This window comes from Marmota monax, unplaced genomic scaffold (genome assembly GCF_021218885.2).
Source record: "Marmota monax isolate L192 unplaced genomic scaffold, Marmota_monax_Labrador192_F-V1.1 WCK01_AAM20220418_F8-fsc00243, whole genome shotgun sequence".
NCBI classification, from domain to species: domain Eukaryota; kingdom Metazoa; phylum Chordata; class Mammalia; order Rodentia; family Sciuridae; genus Marmota; species Marmota monax.
The window spans coordinates 378,403-394,277 of NW_026694604.1; the positions used below are offsets into that span (position 1 = coordinate 378,403).

At 44.2% G+C, this 15,875-nt stretch overlaps 1 protein-coding gene across 2 annotated transcripts in view; it reads right to left on the bottom strand.

Moving 5' to 3' along the window:
* Positions 1-4,258: 4,258 nt before the first annotated feature.
* Positions 4,259-15,875, bottom strand: part of Usp43 (ubiquitin specific peptidase 43) — an 80,662-nt gene continuing 69,045 nt past the window's right edge. The window contains exon 15 of one of the 2 annotated variants that reach the window (XM_046422220.2): positions 4,259-6,512. In XM_046422220.2, coding sequence (XP_046278176.1) covers positions 5,440-6,512 — 1,073 coding nt within the window. In that variant the 3' untranslated portion in view covers positions 4,259-5,439. The remainder of the gene's footprint in view (positions 6,513-15,875) is intronic. The other variant, XM_046422219.2, reaches the window with a different exon arrangement.

Here is a 15,875-nt window from a genome sequence, read left to right on the forward strand (position 1 = left end):
ATGTGCAAGACATATGTACTGAAAATTACCCAACACTACTTAGAGCTAAGTAAAGAGACCTAAACATATGGAGAGATATACCATGTCCATGGATTGGAAGTTCATGGATTGTTACAATGCCTTAATATAAGAACTACCTATTTCATTCTCTTCAGTTCTATAGATTCAATGTAGTCCCAAATAAAATATTGGAAACCTTTTTGTTGGAACTGACAAGTTCATTCTAAACATAGTATAACAAGGCCAAGAACCTAAAATAGCCAAAACAACTTTGAAAAAGAACAATAAAATTGCACAACTATACTACCTGACTTTAGGATTTTTGTAAAATTAAATAAACAAGACAGTGTGATATAGACGTAAAGGTGGAAAAATAGGTAAGTGGAACATATAAAGTCTAAACATATGTGGTCAATTGATTTTCAACAAATATACCAAGGTAGTTTAGTGAAGGAAGATATTCTTTTTAGTACTACATGAAAAAATTAACTCAAGTGAATCACAGATCTAAAATTACACAACTCGAAGAAAAAAACATAGGCAAAAAAAAAAATCTCTGTAACCATAAGCTATAGTCATTTCTTAGATATGGCACCAAAAGCACAACCTGTAAAAGAAAAATATTGAATAGACTGGACTTTTTTTCCAAAATTAAAAATAACTTTGCTCTTCAAAAGTTAATACGAAGAGAACTAAAAGACAAGTCACAGACTGGAAGAACATATTCCTAAGCTACATATGACGAAGAATTTGTATCCAGGACACAAAAAGGACTCTTAAAGCTCAGATTTGGTAAGAAATAAATTCACAGATTCCACAGGCTGCTGGACTACCCTGACATTTGAATTATCAATCTTTCCAGATCTTTTATATTAAAACTTAAGGAATTACTCAGTAAAGAATGAGATACGACCATTGGAACTGAGATATCTGCGAGAATTCAAGGCGTTGTTGGAGTCTACTAAACCCCCAGATGCTTCTGAAATTAAACTGTGGCTCCCTTCTGGGAAAGCACTCATCATTTCCCGTCATGTTTCATCCTTCATTGTTGCTCCTTAGCAACCAAAGTTAGAATTCGACACAGCCTTTAGTATAAAATGAGTGGTGGGAGGGAAGCCTTGGTTAGGGATTTAAGAGAAACCCTAAAAATTCCTTAAAATAGGGAGATTTTTTCCAGAGGATAAATTTCTTGAGTAGTCTGCCAAGATGGGTAAAATGCCATTTTGGATATGGCTCAACAATGATATGGATACATTCACCAATGAACCTAGTTCGAAAACCAGCCTGCTGTGGTTCTGAGAGTTTGCTATTCTGGCTAACATAACCTAGACCTAACTGTGGCCAAAAAGAAATGGAACCAAAATTAATGAAAAGAGAAGGAATCCAAAGACTTCAGGAGATGTAGCCCCTTCACATAGCCCCCAACATTTAACCTTGCCATGAGAGGCAGATGAGTGAAGTAGGTAGGTAACAAGGTTTTCAAAAAGCACTTAATGACTTTACTCAAGTTAAAGAGGAATGCTGCTGGATAGGCCTCCTCTTCTAATGAAGACCTTGATCTTGGTGGTAGCAGAACTACCAAGGGGCCAAGCCCTGTTAACAGCAATTTATCATCAAAGGTCAAGTGAACACAGTCTTGTCATCAGTCTAGGGAGGGCACACCATACAGAGATTGCTGGCTATAGCTTGGTCCTCCAGAAATTAAATCACTAGGCAAGCTATTCAGTGTTATTTCAAATAACTAAAAATTCTCAGATGTGTTAAAATTAGGAGTTGGACTTGTATGAAGAAGTCTGAAATTTTTATTGACTTGATTTAGTTTGCAAATCTAGACTCCCTTAAAGGACATATCTGCAACACAGACTTCTCTCCCAGCCATTCCCAAAAGAAACTGTGGCCATTTGCCTGGCCTGACACTTATTCTCAGGAATTCAAAATGCCATGGGGCTTGGTCAGTCTGAGTGGGGACTTACAGTGACTTAGTAACAAATGAAGCTCTATCCCAAGATGCAAATCTTGCCAGGCCTAATGGAAACTGGACCCTTTTCAAGAATACTTCACTCTTCTGAGTGTTTAATTGGTCTTAGCAAGTAGCAGAATGCTAATTGGTTTCTCTTGGCCAAGTTTCATGTGATCCATATAGTTGACACTACCTAAAATTTATTTACCTGAAATTACCTTGATTATATTGACTAATTCTGGGTCTTTTCAAACTAGACTAGGTATGTTGCTGAAAGGCAAGCACCTTGTCTATCTTATTTCCTATTACATTTCCAGAGTCTGAAATCGTGTTTAAAATATCAAGTGGACCCTCAAATCTTTATAGAGTAAATTATGATAGGGTCAGGAAAATGTCACAGAGCAATCCTCCCAATAAATAAAGCGACTCAAGAACAAAATTGCACCCTGCAAGAATCAGATATTAAGGCCACAGAGACTTGAAACCCACCTGCTATGTCCTAATTCCCGTCACGTCTCCACTAAGCTCCCCAGTTTGGTGTAAAACGTTAATGGGATTTGGAGAATAGCTATCTTAAGACTTAATTAAAGAGTGAGTCCAATGAGAAGGGCTTTTCCAGATATGGTCTCCCTCCAGCTCCTATCACTTGGAAATAAGCTATCGATCCAACAGTGCATCTTTCTTCATTTTGATGAACAGGAAAGCAATTTGATTTCAATTGACAGGATTAGTAGTCTACCTTCAGAGGGGCAGCATTGCTATTTTCAGAGATTCTGAGAAAGAGCTGCAGACCCAGGGTTACCTGGGTTTCAAATCCTGCTCTGTTTCTTACTAGCTGTGTGACCTTAGGCAAATAATATGCTTAACTCTCTGTGCTTCCGTTTCCTCATCTGTAAAACAGAAAACAGCACCTACCTCAAAGCATTATTATGAATGAAATGAGTTAATATTGTAAAGTGCTTGGAAGAGTGTTGTACACACAGTTATGAATGCTAGTCGGCTCCAATTATTAACTGCTGTCTTTGCGTTCTAGGATGTTATCAAGTCAGCATGGCACTTGATTAACTCACCATTCCTAGGATGCCATGCTGGTCCACCGCAGCTGATATCCCAGCTATGGAATGTAGCTAGCATACCAACCTTCACTTGTTCCCAGAACTATACATGTAACTCCTACTGACTATGGTCTCTTTTCCTTAAGGCTTCCTGGCTTTCTCCTCTGACTACCTGGGCCCTTGAACCTTCTGGCACCAACAGTGTGACCTCCAAACCCTAGACTTGCAAGCCTTTCCTGGAAAAGAGGAGGGCCCCAAACCTGGGGACCACTTTAGGAGTGAAGGGCAGGCTATCACTATCAGACTAGTGACTGTGCCTCAGATAGCAGGGATAGACTAGGTAGAGTTCCCAGGCTTCCAAAGGAGAAACAGAAGGTATTTCTATATTCTGAGCTGGGTCCATCTCTGACTATGCTGTTGGATTCAATGGCTTTAACCTTTCTCCAACCCCAATCTATGAATATCCAGGGAGATCTTTGTGATTAGAAAAAAGCACCCAAGTGGTCCTCCTATGCCTCCTCCTCAAGTATCCCAGGCTGCCTACAGCCTGTATCTAGATGCACAGCCAACACTGGTCCTGTTCCCCCCAATCTGGGCAGAAATCTGGCCCAGTTATCCTCCATCTTCTGTTCTTACAAACTCTCCTATCAGTTTCTTCTAGGGGGAGAAGCAGCCTCAGGGAAGAGGATACGGAGACCTTAGGCATCTTTGCTGAAGATCTGGGATGGCACATATATCCACCAGTGTCCTAGTGTAATTATTTCTAAACGTCCAAAGTTGAAAACCTGGGGTAAATACCCTAATCCATAGTGTATCACAGAAAACACTGCTAACAACTATGACCCTATCATGAGAGGGTCCCAACGTAGTCCAAGGTATCCTAAAGGCTGAGTCTTAAGGGACAGAAGCCTGAGGTACGTGAGTAAATTGCAATTTCTTAGCGGACAAAGAAGGTACGGTAGAACTCAAAGTGTGGAAGCAACTGCTTGGAAGAGCAATAGAAAAGAAAGAACCTGATAAAGCAAGAAGATTGCTAAACTCCTATCACTTGGACAATCATGACCTCCATCACATTGACCAAGACTACAACCGAAGGCTTGAAGAAACATGGACTTCCTGCAGAATGCAAACACACAGGCCTACAGGAATACCCAGCGCCCTCTGGTGTCAGGAGGCTGGAACTTCTGCTTCTTCTATTCTCTCCGGATCTTTCTGTCCTGTTGCTCAGATGAAAGATGAGTCGTCTTTGGGGCTGGGGTTGTGGCTCAGCGGCGGACCGCTCGCCTAGCACATGCAAGGCCCTAGGTTCTATCCTCAGCACCACATAAAAATAAGGAAAATAAATGTATTGTGTCCAACTACAACTAAAAAATAAATATTAAAAAAAAGCAAGATGAGTTGTCCTTTTTATGGAGCCCCCAGGGTTAGCAGCTTCTTAGAAATGATAGGATATTTGAAAAATAGCTACTAAAAATGTGCAAAGCTTTAGAGAACACATGGTTCATTGAGGCAGGCCCAGACTCTCAGATACCGGCAAATACAAGTCCCCCCAAGACAGCAAGCATCCCGAGAGCTCTACTTCTTTAGAAAAGAGCACATCCTTTTAATTACTAGCACTTTTAAATTTTCAGAAAGAACTCAAGTAACAACTTTCTAATAGACACAGCAATGAGACAAGTTTATGCAGCAGGAAAGAAACGAAGTCCTTTATCAAATTTGAATAATTCAGAAATCCATTTGCATGTTTCACCGACACAATTTTATTAAAATTGTACATAGATCTCATACTTTAAAAAAAAAAAAACTTCCTTTTTTTTCCTGGTATCAAAATAGTTACATTTTTAAAATACCTTGAAAAACTTTAATACAATTATTTCATTATATATTAAATACTCTTCTAAAATATCAATCATCTCTCTTCCATCCCTCCTAGAATCTTGCTTAATTATCATGATCACTTTTTTCTCTCTTTTTCAACATCTTTAACACTTATCCCAGAGAAGCACTCAAAGGAAACAATTTTCCTTGGAAGTTCACTATTTCAAAATAGAAAAGAAAGGAGAAGGGAAAACCACTGACAAGATTTGATCGGACACAGAGGATTCTTTGTAACACAGTTCCTCAGGCCCTGGAATTTTATTTTAAAGGAAATACCAGTTCTTGCATGGACACGGTAATGTTAGCCCAACAGCATCCTCTAGTGGCCAGACGACATCAAAGCAACCAGCCATACAGTAGGGCATTTGGATATGAGGTGCTAGGAGTTGTTATGGCAACTTAAAAAAAAAAAAAAAGAATTTCTTTTTCAGAGATCACAAGACAACTGGATTCCTAAAAGCCCACTCTGAACACAGGCTGCCTACAGATATATGCTCAGTGCAAAGTCCCAAGAAAACCAGTTTCATGCAATACTGAAATATTCCATCAGAAGCTAGATTCTGGTAAAGTTTTTTTCCGACCTAAAGAGAGAGTATGGTATTTCACCTTTTGCAAGGTGCCATAAGAAGTCTGATCCCCAAGAATGCTCCTCTGTGCGGTGCCAGTGGCATTGGTTCTCGGGGGCCTGGTGGCTTTGCGAGGGAGGTGGAGAGAGCTAGGCGCCGATCGGACGTCCCTCTCGAGGTAGCTGCCCAGGCCCCTGGCCAGGCTGTCCTGCATCCTCAGGGCAGGAGAAGGGCTCTGAGCCTGCTTGTCCACAGCAGGGCTCAGCCTGCCACTCCCGTGGGAGACTGGGGGTAGCGGTGGGGAGCCTCCAGTCCTGTCAGTCTTCCTATTTCCCTTCTTCCAAAACATAGACCTCAGGAGGGTGAACGTGCCCTGCGGGAGTCTGTCTTTCTCAGAGGACCTTTCCTCCCCAGTGGCCCTCATCTTGGGCAAGGTGCCTTGGCCACTGTCCTTACTATTCCTAAACAATCCTACAGAGGGAGAGGGTGGGCTGCTCTGGCTTCTCACCTGGCCACTTCCCTTCCAGTTCATGGTCTTCTGGCCCTCTGCGCGGGACACTTTCTCATTGTTAATTGAGGGCGTCACAGTGAGGGGCAGGTCAAACTTTTTGGGAAGCCTGATATCCTGGCTTGCATTTTCCTTTAGTGTCCTGGCTGTGTTAAGACCATCGGAGAATCCAGGGGCAGGATGGTGGTTGGGGTGGCCTGAGGGACAAGGCGCCTCAGCTAGTCCTCTCCCACTGGCTCGGCCACTGTCTTCACCTTTAGCAGAAAGGGTGACGTTTGACCTTGGTGACGCTGATTTTTCTTCCCCCCCAGCAGCGCCCGTCAGCAGCGGCACGATGGACTGGCTGGTGGATCGAGGTCTTCGTCTGGACTCCAAGTACTCCACCAGCTCGACAGATGGACCAGGGCGTTTCTCCCTGGGGCCCAAGGACCAGCGGAGAGGCATGGTCTTGAAGGGCCCCTGCTTGGCTCGAGAAGGGGTGGGCACCTTCATGCTGATGCTTCTGCCAGGAACACCTCGAACCAAAGAGCTGGACTCCAGTCCACCTGAAAGAGACACCAAGACCATGAGTGCCCAAATAACCCTCCGGCTGCAAAAGGGTGCGGACTGCAATGCCATTCACCTGGCAGACATGGAACACCTCTGAAGCCCCAGGTGCTGGACAAGGCACTAGGGAGACAGCAGTGAGCAAGACACACAGGGTTCCTCCCCTCAGGGAAGGCCAATGGTTTCATACACGGTTCCACGGAATCTATCCACACCTTTGAAGCCACAGAGAAAGCCTGGGATTACTTCCAGGACCTTCTGCAAAACCTACAGATGTTCAATCCCTTCTACGAAACAGCACATTATTTTGGTGTTTGCATATAACCCAGGAGCATCCTCCCATATACTTTAAATCATCTCTAGATTACTTATAATATCTAATACAATGTAAATGTCATATAAATGCTCTATCATTTAGGGAGTCATAATAAGAAAAAATTGTCTGTACATGACCTGTTCAATAGAGACAAAAACCTTTTTTTTTTTTGGTACCGGGGATTAAACCCAGGGGTGCTTAACCATTGAGCACACTCCTAGCCCTTTTTTTTTTTGTATTTTATTTACAGACAGGGTCTCACTGAGTTGTTTAGGGTCTCACTAAGTTGTTAAGGCTCACTTTGAACTTGTGATCCTCCTGCCAGTCTCCTGAGCCACAGGAATTACAGGCATGCGTCACCACACCCAACTAGAGATAAATTGTTTAAAAAGTTATTTTCAATCCACAGCTGATTGAATCTACTGACTGAATGAAACCCAATAATCTGGAGGGCCAGCTGCATCATGTCCCTGGCAGAAGAGGGTCCTGATAAAGTACAGTCTTAGAGGCAACCAGCACTAAGATTTAACATCCTTTCCATCCATCCTCAAATGCGCCCATGAAACAGAAATGCTCAGCACATGTCTCTGCCTTTTCAGGTCAAATTAGGTACTTGTACCTTTCAAATGCAAGAATCTCAGATATCCCACTCTGGGCTAAAAAGGATTTTTTTTTTTTTTAAATCTGTGTTTAATTTTATCAGCACTGTGTTGTATTTTGCAATATCTGTATATAGCTGTGAAGACATTTTTGAAGCAATGTTAAGTAAGAAATAGTCTTTAAAAGCCAGCATAATCCAACTTGCAAAAATATACATAGGTGCTTATGTATTACATGTGCAGGTAAAAAACATACCAAGCAAGGATAAGAAACAGACACTGCAAATAACAAGGTGAGGCGGAGCTTTAGGGTGCTGTGTATAACTGATTGTCTTCTTTATTCTTTCCCAAATACCAGCATTTCTACAGGGAACATATATACAACCAACACTGTATATTTTTTCTTAAGAAATTCCCAGTCATCCGTCACTGTACCATCAAAATGTCTTGATTTACATGATGCCTGCAATCGCTGAGAAAGAAATCAAGTGAAACACAAAATCCACATGGCACAAGGAGAGTCAAGTGCATTGAGAAAAGGTTGTCAGTCAAGCCTTTCACCCACAGCCGGCCACTACCAATGTGCTGCTTCATCATGGATGATGGTGTTACAGACTAACGGTTTGAGTCCCTCCAAAAAAAATTCTCATGTGGAAACCCTATGCCACAAGGTGATGATGATATAAGAATGTGGGGCCTTCAGGAGGTGATTAGATGACGAAAGGAGGGCTCTTGGAATAGCACCCTTAAAGAAAAGATAAGAAAGAGCTAATCTGGCTTGATGGTGCACACACACCTGAAATTCCAGCAACTCAGGAGGCTGAAGCAGGAGGATCACAAGTTTGAGGCCAGCCTCAGCAACTGAACAAAACCCTTGTCTCAAAATAAAAAGGGCTGGGGGTATAGCTCAGTGGTAAAAGTGCCCCTGGGTTCACCTGTATACCAAAAAAGAAAAAAAAAATTTTTTTTAAAGAAAAGGAAAAGATAAGAAAGAGCTAGCCTGCAATCTTAGCAACTTGGGAGATGGAAATTAGAGAATTGCAAGTAGGAGGCCATCCTAGGCAATTTAGTGAGACCCTGTCTTAAAATTAAAAAAAAAAAAAAAAAAAAAAGAACCGGGGATAGTTCAGTAGTACAGCACCCTTGGGTTCAACCCCCAGTACTACAAAGGGGAGAAAGGAAAGAGCTAATTAGATCTCTTTCTGCCGGATCTAGATATGACAAGAAGCCAACCGCAAATTGGAAGAGGCCCTCACCAGAACTGACCAGGTTGGTACCGGATCTCAGACTTCCAGGCTACAGATCCACAAGGAATAAATTTCTGTTGCTGTTAAGCCCCAGCCTATGGTGTACTGATGGAGCAGCCCAAATGGACTCAGCAGAGAACATCTCCAAAAGCAAACACGCACCGTGACCACAAAAAGCAACCCCCCCGCCCCCGCTCCGCCCATCGGTAGCCCAACCAGCCTGTCAACTCAGTGTGCTTCATGGGAAGGGTCCTGTCACCGAGCAGTCAGTCCTACAGTCCTGCCACACCTTGTTCCTGGAATCTGTCTCTGCATCCATGTTTGCATGTCTTCACATGCCCACACCTGACACTTACAGGGGCACAGGTAACAGCTCAGAGGGAACCACAGGGTCACGGTGAATACAGGTGGAGGAAGCCAACTGCCCACCGACCCCGCAGCCCAAGACGAAATGATCAGAGAGCCGTCGGGCGCGGAGGCCCATGCCTTTAATCCCGGCTATGAGGGAGACTGACGTGGGAGGATTGCAAGTTCAAAGCCAGCCCCAGCAACTTAGAGAGGCCCTAAGCGAGATGGTGAGACCCTGTCTCAAAATTTAAAAAAAAAAAAAAAAAAAAAAAAAAAAAATGAAAAAGACTGGGGATGTTGCTCAGCAGTCATTCAATCCCTGATTACCAAAAAAGGAAACAGAAAAAAAGAAATGGCTGGAGAGACGGAAGAAGGAGAAGCTCATTACTAACCCCAGGAGGAGCTAGAATGCATCTCAGAGGTTTCCCCTAGGAGTCTTACCTGTCGGGTTTTTCTTAGACCATTTTTGATAGATTTTGAAAAAAAAAATAAATAAATAAAAGCAAAAGCATTTCTTTAACATTAGCCAAGAATAGACATGATTTCACCCCAAATACTTTGTCATTTCAGTTTGGATTGACCTTGGTGCTCCATCATTAAATTCCCAGACCTCCAGAAAGATTAAAAAAAAAAAAAATTGTTGTGGAGCCCGAGATGTAGGATGTGAACTTTTTTCTTTTCTTTTTTTTTTCTCCTCCCCTCTTACACAGCCGTGGGAAGAGCAGAAAGGGGAGCTTTGTGAGAGGACACAGCTGCGACTTTCCGCCTTTCACAATGTGAGAACATCGCCTGGAGCCCTGGCAGGTGGCTAGGGGACTTGGCAGCTGCCCTAAATAGCTGTCCTTCCCTTCTTCCTGGTATGAAAGGGCCCCAGGCCAGGGCTGACATCAACGCCTGCCCTACATGGCTCAGGGACCACGGGAGCCCGAGGAATCTGCCTACAGAATCGCTTCTCCTCTTCCAGGCGGTGAAGGAGCACCCCACCTTGGTTTCCTTCCATTCTATTTATTGTACTATTATAACAGGATCTGGGCAGCACAGGGAGGGATGGGAACCAGAGAGGACCCATGCTGGGGCGGGCTCCCACTTCTTAGCTGGGGTGGACGCGTGTCCTGAAGTCCCCTGGGGAGATGGGCCTTCTGGAGGCTGGCAGCTAAAGGGAGGGATGGTGCTCTGGGAAACCTGAGCTCTGACTCTCACCCACTCCACCCCATCCCCTCCCCAAGCCTGTGGATTTGGTTATTTCCAGCCTGTCTGGCCTGAGAATCAGGGCAGTCTTAAGTCTTAAGCTGCTTTAAGGATATAAACAGTTCAATCTTCCTGAAGGTTATAGAAGCTCCATTGTCTACAGGCTGAGCTCCCTGGGGCCCCTCAGAGCCCCATGCACACAGAGGGTGCAGGAGCAGAGGACGGCACAGCCTGAACCCCCCCACGGCAGCTCTGGAGCTGTCAAAGGCTGCTCCAAGAAAGGCCACCTCTGCCCCTGTCTGTGTGTGGTCACCTGGATTCCTCTGTGACTTTCCACCCTTGGCCTGCAAAGTGAGGCAGCAGTCTGAGCTCACATTCCCTGGGGGAACCTCCTCTCCCCATCCTTAGGCCGTGATGACAGGTCAAATGCTTTCAGTCTCTCTAAGGACTTCCACTGTGCCTCCTCCATCCGTCCAGTGATGCATTCAAAAAACATCTCATGAGCGCTTACTGTGTGCCAGGGATGGTTTTCAGTTCTGGGGATACTGCTGAGGGGAAAGAAAGATGACGTTCCTGTCCTTAGAGGGTTGGACAGAAAGCAAAAATGTATGACTTAAAGTAGTGTCGTGGGAAGTGCTGCAATGGAGAATGAGGTAGGGTAACAAGGGTGACGAGTGGGTGAGGAGTGAGATTGGAGGGGAGACCTAAAAGAGGGAAGGAGGAGACACATGGAGATCTGGGAAAAGAGGATCCAGGCAGAGGGAGCAGTGAGTGCAAAGGCCCTGAGGCAGAGGCAAGCTCTGTGGGTCAGGGAAGCAGCATAGAGACAAGTATGGCTGGAAGTAGAACCAAAGGGCACCCATTAGGGATCCCTAACTTCTTCTCCCCTACACCCACCCTGAACTGGGGGTTAAGCTCAGGGCACTCTACCACCGAACTACATCCCCAGTCCTTTTTTGTTTTTAATTTTGAGACAGGGTCTTGCTAAGTTGCTGAGGCTGGCCTCAAATTCTTTTAGCTCCAGTCTATATTTGGAGATATCACTGTCTCTGGCTTTGGTGTCAAAAACAATTATAGGCTGGGTGTGGTGGCGCATGCCCGTAATCCCAGCAGCTCAGGAGGCTGAGGCAGGAGGATCACAAGTTCAAAGCCAGCCTCAGCAAAATCAGGGTGCTAAGCAACTCAGTGAGACCCTGTCTCTCAATAAAATACAAAATAGGGCTGGGGATGTGGCTCAGTGGTTGAGTGCCCCCGAGTTTTAAAAAAAAAATTACAGGAACTCTCTGTCACTAGGTTTGTTGGTTTTTATTTTATTTGTGATCTTTACAATTTCCTCCCAAGTTCCTTTTCATTTGTGCATGGAAGTTGGAGTGCAACCCAGGGCAAATCTAACCCCAAACTTCCTTCCACTCCTGTAAAAGGTAGGATGGAGTTACACAGATAAGCGGAGATGTCTCTGTCACAAAAATCGAGCCACCAGGACGGGCATGGTGGTGCACACTTATAATCCCAGTGGCTCGGGAGGCTGAGGCAGGAGTAAGTTCAAAGCCAGCCTCAGCCACTTAGAGAGGCCCTAAGTAAGTCAGCAAGACCCTGTCTCTAAATATAATTCAAAAGAAGGTCAGGCTCAGTGGTTGAGCACACCTGGGTTCAATCCCTGGTTCAAAAAAAAAAAAAAAAATTGAGCCACCAGTATGAGGCTGGAAGAAGAAAGACCAGCAGGCAGGCCACCAGCCTTTGGGAGCCAAGTTCCTGCCCCTTCCAACACTCCAAGAATCTCCGCCATCCCAAAGAGGGCAGGGCAGAGCCTTGTGGGGCAGAAACAGAAAATAACACCACATATGCCCAGAGTCCAGCAATCAGTGATGGAGAAAAAACAGAACACAGTTAGAACAGGCTGCTCATGAAATAAGCCACCGGAGGAAACAGACACAACTGAAAACAACCGATGAACTTCAATCCGATTCAAGTAGGAACACCAGGGTCGGAAAAACGTGACCTTGGAGATTTATTTTTTTATTTTTTTTTTAAATATTTTGTATTTTATTTAGAGACAAGGTCTCACTGAGTTGCACGCATGCCAGGCGAGCGCGCTACCGCTTGAGCCACATCCCCAGCCCTATTTTGGTGCCTCAGCCTCCGGACCACCTACACTTCTTTTTTTTTTTTTTTAATTATCGGCGGACACAACATTTTTCTTTGTATGTGGTGCTGAGGATCGAACCCGGGCCGCACACATGCCAGGCGAGCGCGCTACCGCTTGAGCCACATCCCCAGCCCCGACCTTGGAGATTCAAAAATTCAATCAATGAAGGGGTGCAGGATCACGGTCAAGCCTTCGATGAATGACCAGGAAGAAATGGAAAAGAAAGATCTCACAGTGCAAGAGCCAAATGACAAAGAAGTAGTAGAGAAAGAGCAGGAGAATGAGAAGATGGATCCAGAAGACCCAACAGGCAAACCGACGCATCTGAAAAGCAAGAGAGATGATAACTTAATAAAAAAAAAAATGCCCCTAAATAAAGGTTGAGTCTGTAGAAGGAAAGGCATCCTCAGATCTAGATAGGCATATGCTACTAGAATTTCTGAACTCCAAGGTCAAAGAGAGACTCTTTCCAGCCAGAAAGAACAAGTGACACATGAAAGAGAACAGCTTGTATTTCTCACCTGCCACCCTGGGGCCAGGGAGACCGTGGGAAAACCAGCTACAGAGGCCTGCAAAAAAAGCACCCCAGCCCAGCCCTCCTGCAGCCGGTCTATGCAAGGCTTTAAAACACAGCCCGAAAGAGGGCTCTGACCAAGCGCTAAGGAAGCAGGACCAAGACCTCAAGACAGAGGGTGATGAAGGGAAAACCCTCCCACCGTGTACGGTGGATCCATGAACCATCCACCCTACATGGGGAAGGCCCATGTCTGGGACTAGCACCTTAAGCTGAGTCAGGGTGGTTCCGGCAGGAATGCTGGTTAACAGTCTGGAAAAGAGAGCACTATTTCATGAAAACCTGGGGAGTCTGAGGGGACTTGTTCCCCCAAACAGACCAGAGGGAACACAAGAAAACATTTCAAAGGGAAAAGAAGAATAACAGAAGTATTATATCTGCTCACCTTATTGGGGCGGGGAGAGAAGGCAGAGATGAGATTGAATGCCATCGAATTGCAGGAAAATGTGGCTAATTATAAATATTGAGAAAGCAGCACATTACAAGGTGGGGAAAGTCAGGCAGAACTTCCAAATCAGCAAGGGGAAGAGGGATCAAGCAGCAACATGATCCAATCAACCAAAATAAGAGAAAGAGAAAAATGAAAAAAAAATTTAAATTAAATGAATGAAATCAAAATTTGCAGTTGTTACACTGAGTAGGAACGGACTGAATTTCCAATTATAAGACAGACGCTGGGGCTGGGGTACAGCTCAGTGGCAGAGCATTTACCTAGCACGCGTGAGGCCCTGAGTTTCATCCCCAGCACCACAAGGAAACAATCAAGCAAGAAAACAAGACTGACTCTGATATGTTGACATCAAACAAATCAAAAAGTCCAACAACATAAAACTGACCAGGAAGTACTTTAAACTAATTCAGAAAGGAAGGTTCACAAAGTAAGAGTAAAGGGTTACCACCCAAGGGGTAGGATGCTCCATCCTGAACAAAGTGGCATTTAATATCAAAAACATTAAAGCAGGAAAAGAAGCAACAATATAATGCTCAAAAGCATAATTTGTATATAAGGAAAAAAAGACCCAACAGTCACAAACTTGTAGACACCTAATAATGAAGCAGCTAACGATCTAAGGCAAAAAAATTATTAAAAATTCAAGCAGTACATGATTAAAAATACAGGAAGGTTTCAATGTATCTCCTTCCTGACAGGCCGTCCTAGAGAAGGCTGAATCTAAAGACACAGAGGGAACCAAATAAATGATCAACTCGCCTAATTTCATAGTTAGGATACAAAGCTCACATTTCTCAAGTAGAGGACGCACGTTGTTTTATATGTACTTTGAACGTTGACAAAATACTAATCGTGGACTGGATCGCAAAGAGGGAACAACTTTTGAAAACTACGTTCTTGGATCATAATTACAAAATTACAAAATAAAGAATTACACCGAATTACAAAATAAAAAATTACACCAAATTACAAAATAAAGAATAAAAAAGTGACCAAACAATCCTAAACACTTGAAACTCTCAGATCAAGTCTAGATCAAAGAGGAAATGAAATGCTACCTGAAAAGAACTGGAAAAGAGAAAAACCAAACCTTTGAGGCCCAGTGACAGCCACAGAGAAAATTAGGGGCCCCTTGACAGGGGACTTCTGGGAAGGACCCCTGTATCACATGGTCATGTTTTCCTAATAATTGCAAAAGTAAGATGTTTTTATATTCTAGTGCCTATAGAGCATCTCCCATCTCTGCCCTGATAAAGGGACAGCGTCATAAAACTTACATGCATTCATTTCCGTTCAAATGCCTTCTTTTTTATAATATTCCATAGCAAGAGCTCCCGGAAAGACGACAATCCCAGACGATTTCTCTATGGAGGACTGCTGGCATGTGGCAGGGGCAACTGTTTCCTGAACAGGACCATCTCTGGGCATTGGAGGACACTCAGTATCCTCCCCCACCCCCAGGACTCAAGGCCAGGCATTGCCCCTACTAATTTTGACAGTTAAAAAAAAAAAAAAAAAAAAAAGATCTCTTCCAATTTCGCACAGCCGTGCATGCCTGGAGACTCTGCTAACTCAGGAGACTGAGGTAGGAGGATCACTTGAGTCTGTGAGTTCAAATCCAGCCTGGACAACAGAGTGAGACCCTATTTCAAAAAGAAAAAAAAGTCTCTCCCATGCATCTCCAAATCCACGTGGATGGAGAGTGGAGGTAGTGCCAATCCCTGTCGGAAACCTCTGCGCTAGATACTTAGGTCTTGCTCAGGTTGGGTATTAATAATAAGAGAAAAAAGACTATAGATTTTTTTTAAAAAAATCATTTTGAGGACTCAAAACAGGTTTCAAATCTGTCACTATCTTATTCAAAGGGAAACTTCCATTGGAAACAAACCTTTTGCAGTGTCGAAAACCCTAATTCAAAAGTGATATCTGAGAGCCTCAGAGCCAAGACTGGCATCCAGGGGGAACAGGGTCATTTTTCTAGAGGTGAGCTTGTTACTTTCCCTTCGGGGTCTCAGCTTTCTGTCATTTCATCTCTCCCAAGGACTTGGAGGCTAACTTGGGTAATGGAACTAAAATGCCTACAGGAGGCTGCAGGACAGTTACCGTCCCTCCACTAGCCCTGTCTGTGTCGCTAGGGCTGTGCCCCACGTTGCAGGGGTGGGCCACCCTTTGTCATTGCTTCCTTATAGGGAGGGTGTCACATGCATTTATCCTTGGAGGCAATGAGAAAGGACCCCAGGCAACACACTTCCTCGGAGCTGAGATGACTTAAGAGCCTGTCACAAGTAGTGCTGACAGCGAAGAGCACCTCTCTAGTGTTATAGACACTACTACCCCCAGTGTGCAATCATGAAAACACAAAGGAAATAGAAATGCCCAGACAGGGCAAGCCACAGAAGGGGACTCTGAGGAACTCAGACAAATCCAGAGTGTGTGAGCATGCTCCTAGCAGGGGTAGTGAGAGGCGGCAGCCGGAATGCCAAATACTGAGGA